The sequence below is a fragment of the Labeo rohita genome, chromosome 2 (genome assembly GCF_022985175.1).
Source record: "Labeo rohita strain BAU-BD-2019 chromosome 2, IGBB_LRoh.1.0, whole genome shotgun sequence".
Taxonomy (NCBI): Eukaryota; Metazoa; Chordata; class Actinopteri; order Cypriniformes; family Cyprinidae; genus Labeo; species Labeo rohita.
In genome coordinates, this window is record NC_066870.1 from 16,802,664 (window position 1) to 16,816,388 (window position 13,725).

At 38.7% G+C, this 13,725-nt stretch overlaps 1 protein-coding gene across 1 annotated transcript; it reads right to left on the bottom strand.

The window, feature by feature from the left end:
- Positions 1-13: 13 nt before the first annotated feature.
- myh7 (myosin heavy chain 7) lies at positions 14-10,830 on the bottom strand. The gene is made up of 39 exons (XM_051128778.1): positions 10,735-10,830; positions 10,514-10,548; positions 10,131-10,342; positions 9,790-9,933; positions 9,550-9,706; positions 9,372-9,399; positions 9,162-9,267; positions 8,982-9,074; positions 8,471-8,534; positions 8,288-8,386; positions 8,098-8,201; positions 7,873-8,011; positions 7,684-7,802; positions 7,454-7,603; positions 7,187-7,357; positions 6,788-7,097; positions 6,596-6,678; positions 6,260-6,465; positions 6,054-6,177; positions 5,822-5,958; positions 5,470-5,725; positions 5,129-5,371; positions 4,867-5,043; positions 4,627-4,772; positions 4,453-4,543; positions 3,984-4,373; positions 3,768-3,894; positions 3,568-3,686; positions 3,273-3,469; positions 2,844-3,027; positions 2,582-2,747; positions 2,025-2,149; positions 1,538-1,846; positions 1,222-1,425; positions 845-1,141; positions 656-760; positions 456-551; positions 230-364; positions 14-124 (listed from the first exon to the last, which is right to left on the bottom strand). Exons 3-39 carry the CDS (start codon positions 10,329-10,331, stop codon positions 104-106), a joined length of 5,823 nt encoding a protein of 1,940 aa, XP_050984735.1. The 5' UTR covers positions 10,332-10,342; positions 10,514-10,548; positions 10,735-10,830; the 3' UTR covers positions 14-103.
- Between the last annotated feature and the right edge of the window lie 2,895 nt (positions 10,831-13,725).

Here is a 13,725-nt window from a genome sequence, read left to right on the forward strand (position 1 = left end):
CAGATTAAATGCAATTAAACTTTATTCTACTATGTGGCTTAGAAAGAGCTAAGTGGATAACTAATACAACAAATAGAAGACACGCAGAAGGTCCATTTGAGCTTTACTCTTCATCATGTCCCTTCTGTATAAAAAGAGGAGAGGGAGAGATTATCAGTTGTGGAAAAATATTTTAATTATATGTTCTCTAAAAATTAAATGCAAAGGAAAATCAGTCTTAATCACTGGCCTTAGAACCGACATCACGACTTTTGGCACGCAGTTTGTTGACTTGTGACTCTGCAATGTCAGCTCTTTCTTCTGCTTCATCAAGTTCATGCTGGATTTTCCGTAACTTGCTAATATGTGTGTTGGCTTGTTCCTCCTATGAAGCAGGATTAGCAGTTCTGAGATTAGAGCCTGAACTAAATAGTATGATTTATCAAAAAAAAAGTGTTAGTTTCGAAAATACTTACAGCTTCCTCTGCAGCCCTCTTGTAAGCCTTGACCTTTAGCTGAAGCTTATCAACTAGATCTTGCAGACGAGCCAGATTCTTGCGATCCTCCTCAGTCTTTTAAGAAAAATTAGTAAAGTGACTTTGTTGTATGAATTTGTTGTATGAGAATGTTTTTAAATAAGTGTATTCAATAGTGAAATCAGCTTTTTTTTTTTTACCTGGTAGGTCAGTTCTTTTATACGTCTCTCATATTTGCGAATTCCTTTCACTGCCTCGCTGCTCTTCTTCTGCTCTGATTCTACTTCATTCTCCAGCTCCCTCACCTGTTGCCACAGTACAAACGTGTTTACAGAGTACCACTTGCAATAGCCAAAAAACATTGTTGGGATTTATGTTAGGTCACTCACCCGAGCTTCCAGTTTCTGGACTTGTTTCTTGCCTCCCTTCATAGCAATTTGTTCTGCTTCATCCAAACGGTGCTGCAGGTCCTTAATGGTCTGCTCCATGTTCTTCTTCATACGCTCCAGGTGAGCACTTGTGTCTTGCTCCTTCTTCAACTCCTCAGCCATCATGGCAGCATCAGTTATGGCCTTCTTAGCCTTTTCCTCTGCATTCCTGCATTCTTGCACTGCCTCTTCCACTTCTGTCTGAAGCTGGGATATGTCAGTCTCCAGCTTCTTCTTCTGATTCAAGAGGCTTGTATTCTGGACAAAGAAGACATATGCATTAAATTAGAAGCTGAATGGATCTGTTCAGAATGAAGAATAGCCAACCAATCGCATACCTGAGAGTGCAGTAGCTGCACTCTTTCACTGGTATCCAGCAGCTCTTGCTCTGCAAGCTTGCGGCCCCTCTCAGTTTGCTCAAGAGCTGCTCTCAGCTCCTCTAGTTCAGCCTGTAGAAGGTTGTTGCGTCTCTCTACAATCGCAATGTTTTCCTTGAGATCATCATTTGTTCTCAGAGAGTCATCCAGCTGTAGCTGAGCATCCTAGAAGATGTGCAAACTAATTAGGACAAACATTTCAACAACACTCTAACCCTCCAAAAGCTCTCATTCTTTGCTTCATTGATTCACAGTATTGATTCAGAGTGTGTCTTACTTTTAGATGTGCTTGGACACTCTTGAGTTGTTTTTGAGCCTCTGCTGCTTGTCGGTTTGCCTGACTAAGCTGGATCTCCATCTCGTTTAGATCCCCTTCCATCTTCTTTTTTATTCTGAGGGCCTCATTCCTGCTTCGCGTTTCAGACTCCAGAGAACTCTGCAGAGTATCGATGGTTCTCTGCAAATTGCGTTTGCTCTGCTCCATCTCTTCATCCTTCTCAGCTAGCTTGCGCTCAATATCAGCCTTTGTTTGGTTGAATTCGAGCTGAGCTCGCAGAATTTTACCTTCTTCGTGCTCCAGTGAGGCCTTTCAAAGAAGATTGTGATCTGTTACTTAGTTTGTGAGACAATTCAATTTTAACAATAGTATTTAATATAATCATCTTAAAAATTAATTTCACACATAATTGCTTGAAATTCTGCTTAAAATCTACATTGTGATTTTTCACAAAAGTCAAGATATCAAGCTGCATCTGAAAACTTACTTCTGCCTCTTCTAAAGCAGACTGAATCTCACTTTTTTCTTGCTCCAGCTGTTTTCTCATTTTCTCCAGTTCATGTACGCTCTTTCCTCCCTCACCAAGTTGCTCAGTGAGGTCAGAAATCTCCTCTAGATGAAAAAATATTGCATTTCAACATATTTCTTTATTTTCTCCAGCCTTAGTAATAATGTCTCTACAAGGCTATACCTATACCCAGCAGGCACACAGCGTCATAAGACATTGATATTTGGTTAAATTTCAGTTGCAGTGACCAAAATTCAATGTCAATTCAACATCTAATGTCAACGTTAATTTGATGTCCAATACAGATGTCAGCTGACGTTAATATTTTGTTGTTTTTGGTTGTGTAACCAAAATCCAACGTTAAGTCAACATTGACTTCAAATACTGAAGTCAACGTTGACTTCAAATGTTTGACGTTGACCTGCTGGGTAAATTCTACATCTTCCATCACCACACTTCAAACAAACCATGAAGCATTTTCAATATTTACATTTATTTATTATAATCATTTATTTTAAGATTCTTTTGAAGTTTACCTTGGAGATTTTTATTTTCTCTCTTCATGGTCTCCAGGTGATCCAAAGATTCTTCATAGGAGTTCTTCAGCTTGAAAAGTTCAGTACTCAGACATCTGGCTTCCTTCTGCGAGCTCTCTAGCTCAACCTGTGACTCTTCGAACTTCTGCTTCCACTCAGACAGGACCTAAAAGCGTTTTTTCATGTAAATAGATTTTAGTATCATAGGTAATCAGAAATATTTTTTAAGATTAATCCCAAATCAAGAACAATGTTTGGTTACCTTATCAAAATTTCTTTGTTTCTTGTCCAAGGCTGCTGCAGCTGCATTAGACCTCTCCAGGTCCACCATAAGATCTTCAATCTCATTTTGGAGTCTGTGTTTGGTCTTTTCAAGAGATGAACATTTCGCATTTACTGCTTCAACAGCTTCTTCGGCCTCCTGCAAACGTTGAGCCAGTTTCTTCCTGTTTTAAAAAAACAGAACAATATTAAATAAGATAATTTTTTTTGCACACCCTAAATGAAATGGATAGACATTTTATTATACGTTTACCTTACGTTTGGGGAAGCTTGATCAACTAACAGAAAAACTTTTTGTTCGTCTTACATTTTAAAAGAAACATAACACAAACAAAAAGCTTATCTGTCAGTAGAGAAGTTAAAGAAAAGTCCAAATATATATGAAATTCTAAATAGAAACATATCTTACTTGGCTTCCTCCAGTTCTTCCGTTCTCTGGATGGCATCAGTTTCATACTTTGTTCTCCACTGTGCCACCTCAGAATTAGCTTTGGACATGCCTCGCTGTAGCTCTGCTTTGGCCTCCTGTTCCTCCTCGTACTGCTCTCTGAGCAGATCTGTGTCATGACGGGCTGACTGTACAGCATGAGCTAAGGCATTCTTTGCCTGGAGGAGGGCGCATTGTTATTTAGCAGATCATTTTTTTCCAAATATTAATTAGTTAATGTTTACAATTAATTATAATGTTTATACTCAGTTCACACCTTAGATTCCTCTTCTAGCTGCCTTTTAAGATCTTCAATTTGCTGGGTGTAAGACATCTTGCTTCTAGTTAGCTGGGAGACAAGAGAGTCCTTCTCCTCCAGCTGTCTTGAAAGTTCACCTGGGTATGTCATCATGTATTTTACTAGTGTTGGAGTTCTGTCACTCATAATGATTGAAAAAAGTTATTTGACAGCCTTACCATTTTCAGATTGTAGTTTAGATTTTTGCATTGTGAAGTCATTAATACAACGCTGGCCCTCTTCAAATTTTGTTCTGTATTCATTCATTTGATCTTCCAAAGATCTGCAGTTCTTTTCAAGATTTGCCTGAACAAAGTACATAATTTGTCTAGAAAATTGCTTTCTCAACAAGAAAACAAATATAAATTCTTATTCATGAATCATAACAACTATACCTTCATCTTAACAACATGTTCCATGTTTGAGATCACATCATCCAGCTCGAGTCTGAGTTCACTTTTTTCCTTTTCCAGTTTTTGCTTGACTCTCTGCAGATTGTCTATTTGTTCTCCTAAATCTGCCACACTGTCAGATTGTTTCTTCCTCAGTGTGGCGGCAGTGGCCTCGTGCTGCAGAGTGGCCTCTTCGAGGTCCCTGCGAAGCTTCTGAAACTCTGCCTCTCGTTTCTTGTTCATCTCAATCTGAGCAGCTGTAGCTCCTCCAGCCTCCTCCAGTCTCTCACTGATCTCCTCCAGCTCTCTGGCTAAATCTGCTCTCTGTTTCTCCACCTTGGCTCTGGCAGCTCTTTCTGCCTCAAGCTCTTCCTCCAGCTCCTCAATACGTGCCTGTTATAATAAATTTGTCAGGGTTATCTCTGATGTCTCATTTAATTTTTCTTATGTCAATATGCTCTCTTTTTGTTACCTGAAGTTCCTTCAGTTTTTTCTGCAGCTGAATACAAATAGTTTGTTCATCCTCGATTTTCCCATTGAGCTGACTGATCTCAAAGTCTTTCCTTTGATTGAAATAGAGATGTTTACAGTCCTTATTCTTGAACATACAGATTGGACTGTGAAAGGACGTAAGAATTTGACTTACTTTTTTAGACGCTCCTCTAACTGCTGTTTGTCATTCTCCAGGTCCATTAAGCTTTCCTGAGTTAACTTCAAGTCTCCTTCTAGCTTCCTCTTGGCTCTTTCTAGATCCATACGAACCTTTTTTTCTTGCTCAAGAGAGCCTTCCAGCTGGTATATACAATTCACCATGTCAGTTGGTTGCATGGTCATTTGCTTGTATCAAGATTCAAGAATATTAAATATGTGTAAATTGTAAACTCACATCATCTACTTGCTGCTCTAGCTTTGCTTTTGCCTTGGTGAGGGTGTTGACTTTGTCCTCCTCACTTTGCAGGTCATCCAGTGCCTGTTGATGAGCTTCCTGCAAGGCCTTCTTCTCCTTGGTTAGCTTTGCGATGATGTCATCCAAAGCTGCCATTTCCTCTGTCAGGTTCTTCACCTGCGGAAAAAAAAAAACTTCTGAGTGTTTGTACAATATTACTATGTGTTTGTGTGTGTTTATTGTGTAGAAAGACATCCCAGACCTTGTTTTCAGTTGCATGCTTCTCTTTCTCCACTTTAGCCAGAGTCAGCTCCAGATCATCAATATCTTTCTTCAGCTCAGAGCATTCGTCCTCCAGCTTTCTCTTCTTAGCTGTCAGCTCTGCGTTCATCTCCTCCTCATCCTCAAGTCGTTCTGTGAGCTCTTTAGCTTTTGCCTCAAGCTGGATCTTGTTTTTGATGAGCTGGTCACATCGCTCTTCTGCGTCACAGAGATTGTCTTGCTCCTGTTTTTAAATGATGTTAAAACTAATAAGTAATTTTGACAGCGTACAGCAAAAACACACTTACATCTGCCTTTTAAAGGCACAAAATGTGAACTGACCGCTTGGACTTGAAGTTGTAGGTCATTCTTCTCTTGGAGAAGAGATACCATTTTTTCTTCTAGCTCTTTCCTTCGTGCTTCAGATTTAGCATAAGCCTCTTTAAGCTTGGCAAATTCATCTTTCATATTTGCCATCTCTTTTTCTGCTTCTGCTGACTTCAGTAGAGGTTTGATCTTGAAGAATAGCTTCATCCAGGGCCAATTCTTCACCCCCATGAAGGCACGGACATTCCACTGGATTACCAGTAGGGCATCCCTGTGAGGACATTCCATTTTTATGTCAAAAAATATCAGAAAAGTTTAATACAGTGAGCAAATTGTTAAGGCAGTATGTAATATGTGGAATTCTTGCCTTCTTTCAACTATCTTCTGGAACTCAACCCTTGCAAGTAGTCCTCTGGATCTAGCTTGAATACCAGTAATAATTAGAGACAGTCTGTCGTCTCTCATTTCTTCCAGCTGACCCAGTAAACCAGCCTTGAAGAACACCTAAGCAGAATTCATTAAAGAAACATGCATTTTACTCACAGTACTATATGACCATTGTCATCTTTGCTCTCATTATGATTAATGTAAGTTTTCACCTTTGTGTGTCCAAATTTATATTGATTGTGATCAATATCCAGTGAACCCAAGAGTTTCTCAGCTCCTTTCCTGCTATCTATGAATTGACCTTCAGGTATAGCTGCAGGATTTAGGATTCGGTACCTGTAAATAAGTATAGAGCATCTCTAATAATGGAAAAAGTTGTTGTGGATTTAGAGCTTGAATGTCAGAGAATTAAAATAACCTCTGTTTGAAATCTCCATAGAGGATTCTGTTGGGGAAGCCCTTCCTGCAAATCCTGATGCCCTCTAGTACACCATTACAGCGTAGCTGGTGCATGACCAAAGGGTTCTCCATCGCTCCAGGAGTCTTTGTCTCGTTTGGTATGATGCAGCGCACAAAATGAGGGTGGGTTGATCTTAGATTTGTCATTAACTTATTCAAGTTTTCCTGTAGGGAAAAAAGTACACAGAATTTAAGACTGTGTAAATCCATTGGAAAGCCTCAAAACATTAGTATACATTATTCTTTTATTTATTTTTTCATTGCGTGTGATAATTTGGGTCTGAAATTCAATTACCCTGTGAAGTGCAGACACAGTTTGGAAGGAGGAGCCCTTCTTCTTACTTCCTCCTCCTTTGCCTCCCTTACCATTGTCTTGAGCTGGTCAAAACAAGATACTTCAATAATTATTTTGATGCAGTAGTACTTAAAACACTGCATATGAGATTCTATTGTGCATACATGATTCATACATAGATGAAGCACATACCAGACTCTGCCCCGGCGTAATTAGCAAAAAGCATTGACAGGAGCTTGAGTGTAGACTTTTGAAAGAGTCCAACAACAGTCTCATTCAGTGGGTCTTTGTTCTTCACCAGCCAGTTGTTGATATTATAGTCAACTGTACCAGCATAGTGGATCAGAGAAAAATGAGACTCTGGCTTCCCTTTGATGGCTCTTGGTTTCTGAAAGTTGTTTGATTTTCCAAGGTGGTTGTCATAAAGCTTTGCTTTAAAAGTTGCATCACTGGCTTTGGGAAACATGCACTCCTCTTCAAGGATGGACATGATGCCCATAGGCTGAATAAAGAAGTTGACAGGATTGAGTTACAGCCAATTGATAAACCGTTAAAGCACCATTCATGTATGACAGCTTTAGCACTACTTACTTTCTCAATGAGATCAATACAAGCCTGTAAGTCCATGCCAAAGTCAATAAACTCCCATTCAATCCCTTCTTTCTTGTACTCCTCTTGTTCCAGCACAAACATGTGGTGGTTGAAAAACTGTTGCAGCTTCTCATTGGTAAAGTTAATGCAGAGTTGCTCAAAGGTGTTGAACTGTTTTTTAGTTAATTGAAAGGAATTGAAATTATATGCAGGTTAGATAATGCATTTTAAACTTGACAACATGAGGAATTATCTACTAAGACTTACATCAAAGATCTCAAACCCAGCAATATCCAGCACTCCAATGAAGTATTGACGAGGTTGTTTGGTGTCCAGAGACTGATTGATTCTTACAACCATCCAAAGGAACATCTTTTCATACACTGCCTTTGACAGTGCACCGATAGCGTAGTACACCTGAGCACAGAGAAGCATTTGTATGACTTGCCATTACATGGATAAATGGGCATTATTTCATACCTGACACTCCATCTCACCTGCTGGACATTTTGCCCTTTGGTGACCCACTCATTTCCTACTTTCACTCTTGGATGGCATAAACCTTTGATTAGGTCAGCAGAGTTCAGGCCCATCAGATACGCAACTTTGTCTGCATCTGTAAAATTAATACGGTTTTAATATATGTTTGCATTTAGTTTACTAATTTCTAATTATACTCTACATACCTTCAGTTCCATCAGCTTCTGCTTGCTCCTCCCTCTGCTTTTGTTTGAACTTCATATTGCCATAGTGCATAATGGCTCCAGTCAGTTTATAGATGCCATTTTTCTCCTCCTGAGTAAAGCCTAGTACATCAAACGCTTCCTAAAGTTTACAGAGTTAGAGGTGTTACATGAGAGCTTTGCGATGAAAGAAAAAAAAGTGATGGATGTAAATAGATTCATTCTTACATCAGTGGCAAGTAGTTCTTCACCATCGTTAATTGAGGCTACAGTTGTTTCTCCTTGAGAGATGTAAGCGTAGTCATAGGGGTTATTGGTGATAAGGAGCATCTCTATTTTAGGAAGGAGAAAGAACGGTCAGTTTGTCGTGTTAAAACTGTAAAGGGCCTTTGATTACAGGATATCTACTGTGTCTTACCCAGCAGCTCAGGTTTCCGCTGAGAGAGGATTTGGTAGAAAATGTGATAGTCCCTTTCAGCTTTAAGCTGAAACGTCACTCTTGACTTCTCTAGAAGATCTGATATTTATATTAAAAAATGTTAGTCTTTGACCATCAGTGTTTTTGTAACTATCTAGTTTTTAAAAAGGAATGATTTCTTACATGTCTCAATGTCAGCAGAGGCCAGCTTTCCACTGGCACCAAAATGAATTCTGATAAATTTTCCCTAAAGAATTGAAAAATTCGAATATTATGACATGAAACACAGTAAATGCATTAATAATAGCATAAGATACTGAAAATGAATCAGTATGGCTTGTAAATACCTAATGCCTAAAATCTTTTGAGAGGCACTCAGTACTTGATGCAAAGAACTTTAACTGCAATAACGTCTGTTATTAAATTGAAGGATTTCTTTTTTATTATTATTTGAATGTTTTATACCATATTTATATAAATACTAAAGATGTACTATCAGGTTTATAATGGCTCAGGATGCAGTCTGCCATCTGCCAGCCCTGTTTTCTTTGTATCATTTTGGTTTATCCAGCAGAGGGTGTTCTCACACTCTATCTGTTGTGACATACATGCTATACATTAGCTGAAATGTAAAATAGATAACTATTTACATGTTCGCTATAAGTTTACATAAATGTTCAATGCTGAAGCTTACAAATCTTGAGGAGTTGTCGTTTCTGATGGTCTTTGCATTACCAAAAGCTTCCAAAGCAGGATTAGCCTGGATGATTTGATCCTCCAGGGTTCCCTGTAATGAATTAATTTGGGATTTGTTTCAATCAGTTTATTTTCAGATCATGTAGAAACAGATGATTCATAAGAAAATGACACTTACCTTTTTTTCTGACCCATCTTTCTTTGCTGAGCCTCCAGCTGCAATGCTTGCAAAATATTGAATGACTCTCTTCGTGTTTACAGTCTTTCCTGCACCAGATTCTCCACTACAGTAACACAGAATATAGAAAATTAAATTGTTTAAATCTTCAAAATGACAATTATTTAATTAACTGCTAAATTATATTAAAAGAACAACAATTTTACTTACGTGATCAGAATTGACTGGTTTTCCCTGTCTGAAATAGAAGAGACTGTAATGTTACTAATTCTTGAGCTATGGCTTTACGAGCATAATGCTCATCCAGAGATTTGTGCAGTATTCAAAAAGCTGAATACAAGCATCCTCATATCTGCAGAGCAGAGCAGATTTGTGGCTTTGTCCATACCTGTTAGCATGTACTGGTAGGCATTATCAGAGATCGAAAAGATGTGGGGAGGAGCTTCACTCCTCTTTTTTCCTCTATAGGCTATAACCACCTCCTGATTGTACACTGGTAACCACTTGTAAGGGTTGACAGTGACACAGAACAGCCCTGAATAGGTCTGTGGGAAAGGGACAAATAAAGTTCAGCAATTGGAGCTATTTAGGATGTATTGTAAGTGACACGGAACTGGTCTGCTCTTACGTAGATCATCCATGCTGCATAGCGCTCTTTGAGGTTGAACAGCACGGCTGGCTCATGAAGGAAGGTGAACATTGCCATGTCTTCAATTTTATCAAACTTTGGTGGGTTCTGGGGATGAATGTCAGCTTCCTTTATAGTGACAGTCTGTTAGAAGCAGTAGAATTAGAATTAGAACCATTAGAATAGTATTCTCATGAAAAATTGTTTTGCTCCAAAAATCTTGAAGCTCATAATGTTTCAGTGACCACGTATCTCTATCACTGAAAGTGTTTACCATTTTTAAAATAGCTTTGTCTCAGAATGCTTCTTCAGATAATGTTTATTCAATTAGTTGAGCCTACCTTTCTTTTTTCAGTCACTACAGTGACTTTGTCACCTTCACGACTGACGATTGAAGCTTTCACATACTCTTCATCTGGATCAGGCACAAAACACTCCTTTTTCATATCAAATGGACGAGTTTGTGCTTCCAAACGCTCTCGTTCCGACTTCCGCAAGTAAGAAGCAGCTGCTCCAAACTCTGCCATCTGAGCGTCCGCCATGATTGCCTTGTCTGGAGATGAGAAGGTAGGTTAAGTCTCTGTTTTTACAGTTTGCATGCTATGATCAAGCAGTTGTATTTATGATAGAACATTGCCTCACAGCTTTCTAGCATATGATTACATAAATACAACAATATAAATGTAGAAAAGGTTCTTAAAGATAGAAAATGCATGACTCTTACCTGATGTGCAACAGGTGTGGCGGCTGAAGAAGAACCTGTTAATGTAAATATTGTTTTGTTGTTACTCCTGAATGCGTGGATTGATGCATGCTTTAATCTTTGTTACATCACTAACAACCCAATACTTAAAAGAAGTAATCAGAAGAAGGCAACACAATAAGAAGTTTGTGTCATTTTCTGTTAAATTTAACATCACCATGAAGTTTTGGTTCACATCTTACCCTCAGATGAAATCTCTGGCTTGTCTGGAGACCAACCATGAGATCTCTTTATAAAGGAAGTCACCCTCCCAAATTTGGGGAAGGCATCCCACAAGGCAGGAATGCTATTGCGTCTGAATGCTGTTAGGGTTCAACGAGGGTAGTTATGGGTATTAGGAAGAAACAAGAACCTGCTAGGTGAGTTAAGTCTTATCTTCGTTAGATTTGTTAGTGCTCCATATTAGGTACTCGCTGATAGTGGAGCGCTAATTTAGGTCAGCTAAAAGAGTTAAGTGCTTTGCACTTAAATGAAATGTGAATGATTAAAGCCAGACGAAGTTGTACATTGTAGAATAGACAACTGAGGTGAATATTATTTCAAAACGTGGGACAAAGGAGCAAGATATTTATAGAGAATTCCATTTGCGTGTTCTTGTGGTAAGCCATCGCTGCATTACTTTAGTGCCACATGAGGGTTTAACAGGCAACAAAGGGATTCAGATGCTGGATGTCTTAACAAACTTTAGATGGAATTCTATATTTGTCACCCAACATTGTTTAGAATACTCAGGAGAAGGTATCAGATTTCAGTAAAGTGATACGTTTGAACTGCATGCCATGTGGGCTCTCAATTACCCAGAGAGCTTAAGGGGGGTTAATATGCGACATTGTGTTTTTTGTCAGTCTTTGCAGAGACGCAAACAACAATATTAGATGCCCTCTGAGTCTGCATCTATATTAAGCATCTTAGTCTGCAAGATTACCCAGGCGACAAGTGTCGAACAGCACGCACAGTGGTCTATTGCAGGTGTCATACCTCAGATTTAGTAAAAAAGATAATGGTAATACAAAAAAGTAAAGAGAAAACTAAAATCCGCTGGATAGGGAACAGTATAGACTGAGGTTATTGCCGTGCCATCCTTCATTATCATCCACAAGCCAGCAAGTGTCTCCCCCAACAACCCAAGTTGTTGACAACCCATTGTTTCTTTGAGGACAAAGATAACCCTGTGAAATTCCTGCAGAGTGGATCTCACTGATTGAGGAGTGAAACCACATCATACTGTGAGCCTCCAGATCTTACTTTATGTCTCTGCCTGGGATCAACTATAGTCCGTCACCTGGCCATTATAGGTGTCTTTCCTCATAAATCAAGCCAAGTGACAGGTATACACAGAGAGCTATCAATATTTTATGGTATGCTAAAATTCTTGTAATGGTATATAGTCCTGTACTCATGTGAATTCTTTGTTTGAGGGTGCATGTGTTGTTATTTCTAAGCCGATGTCCTTGGAATTTGCTGCAACTGTGAGTGATGAAAAAGGCACTAATCCATTGGCCTCATGGGTGTACATTCTGGTCATGTAGTACAAATGAATGCGGACAGAAACATTGAAATGGCGTTTAGAGGTAAGTACAAAAGTACATCATTCTAATAATAATGTAATAAGAATATTGTCAAATGATTGCCATGTTTGTTCATTTTTAGAATATTTGAATAAGACTGAATTGGATTCAATACCATAACTGAAAGGTGAGTACTCTTGACACTTACCACACAGAAAGGGTCAACAGATAAACAAGGAGTTAAGTGCCTATGACAAGTGATAAGACTGTTCTATTCTGACACCCAGCCACATCTTTTAAACGATGACTGGCGTCAAAGTGCAAAAGGAAGTGAGAAATGCCAAGCCATTGCAGAAGACTCAGTAAAGATAACGATGACCTCTCTAGTTTTCCAAAGTCAGAGCAACACTTAACATTAGGAACGTCATTCTAACACACAGCATTAAAATTAATTTGTTCTCACTGGTCATAAAATAAAATCACTACTGTCCATGAATGTGTAACTATCACAGCTGGCTGCTTAATTACACTTGTAATGGGATTACACACATAACTCTAAACTTAACTGTTGCCAGTTTTATAATTTAATGTGACATGACTGATCATGTTAACAAGAGTTATGAATACATAAGAAACTTGTGTAACTAATATGTCTAAAACAAAATCAAATGAGGCTTTTTGACACATTCCAGTAGATTTGTGAGTGCAAGTGGGAATGTTACAGCCATGACAGGTATTATCAATATAAATAAAGGGCCTATGTGTCTCACCTACCCAGAAAGGCAGAAGATGACATTGAGGCCTGTGAGAGATCTGCCCTAAGGTAAGTTACATCTAGACATCAAGGTAGGAACCACTGGAGGTTTTATTAGCCGCTTTCGCATAGTTCTTGGAACTTAGTTCTAGGAACTAGCCAGCATGGTGGTTCCTAGAGAATCAATTTCCCCTTAAGGCCATTTTTTGGTTGTACTCTGTACTCTGTACTCATCAGGAACTCTGAAGTGGCCAACAGAGACGTCTTTATTTGTGACATTTACAAATGTCAGTGATTGAAGCTGTTTACAGCTGCAGACAACAGTTAGCTAAATGCTGTTATTATCACTGTTTTCCATGTTTGTGGAGTAAATATTTTTACACAGCTTTTTTTAAATGTTGGGTAGTCTGTGTTTAGTATGCGTTTGGCCATTCAGGTAGTTTCTAAGGATGCTGGTTGGAAGCAGTGATGTCAAATGACGCGTCTTGTTGAAGTTGGGGTAGATCGATCTGCCCTTAGTTCACAGGTCGGATATCCAGCATTAAACCCTGCTCTGAAGTAGGAGCTAATTTAGTTTCCCCAAACATACCTAAAACGAAACACGTCCTAGTGCCTGTGGCACGAACACGCCAAAAAGTGAGAACTTCCGCCAGTAGTTCTAGGAGCTATGAAAAGGTTCTTCCAATTCAAAAGCCCCTATTGGCACAAAATAAAATAATATTTTAAAAATAACTTGATTGATTAATGAACTGGGACTGATATGTATAAAACTATCATTTATGTGATATTTACAAGTCATTTTTATCTTTTGTGCTGCTTTTTTATAGTATAATAGCTCTTGGTAGGTTCTACAGGATTTGTCTGTGCACATTTTTGTAATATCTGCACATGAAATGCATCTAAGTATAAAG

What these genes read in the sequence shown, in the direction of transcription:
- myh7 (XM_051128778.1), bottom strand. Translation starts at nt 10,331, where the DNA reads ATGGCGGACGCTCAGATGGCAGAGTTTGGAGCAGCTGCTTCTTACTTG. An exon ending in ATGCAGCATGGATGATCTAC is followed by an intron (nt 9,707 to 9,789) that starts GTAAGAGCAGAC and finishes CCTTTCCCACAG; the next exon opens with ACCTATTCAGGGCTGTTCTG. An exon ending in AGAAGCTGATGGAACTGAAG is followed by an intron (nt 7,803 to 7,872) that starts GTATGTAGAGTA and finishes TTAATTTTACAG; the next exon opens with ATGCAGACAAAGTTGCGTAT.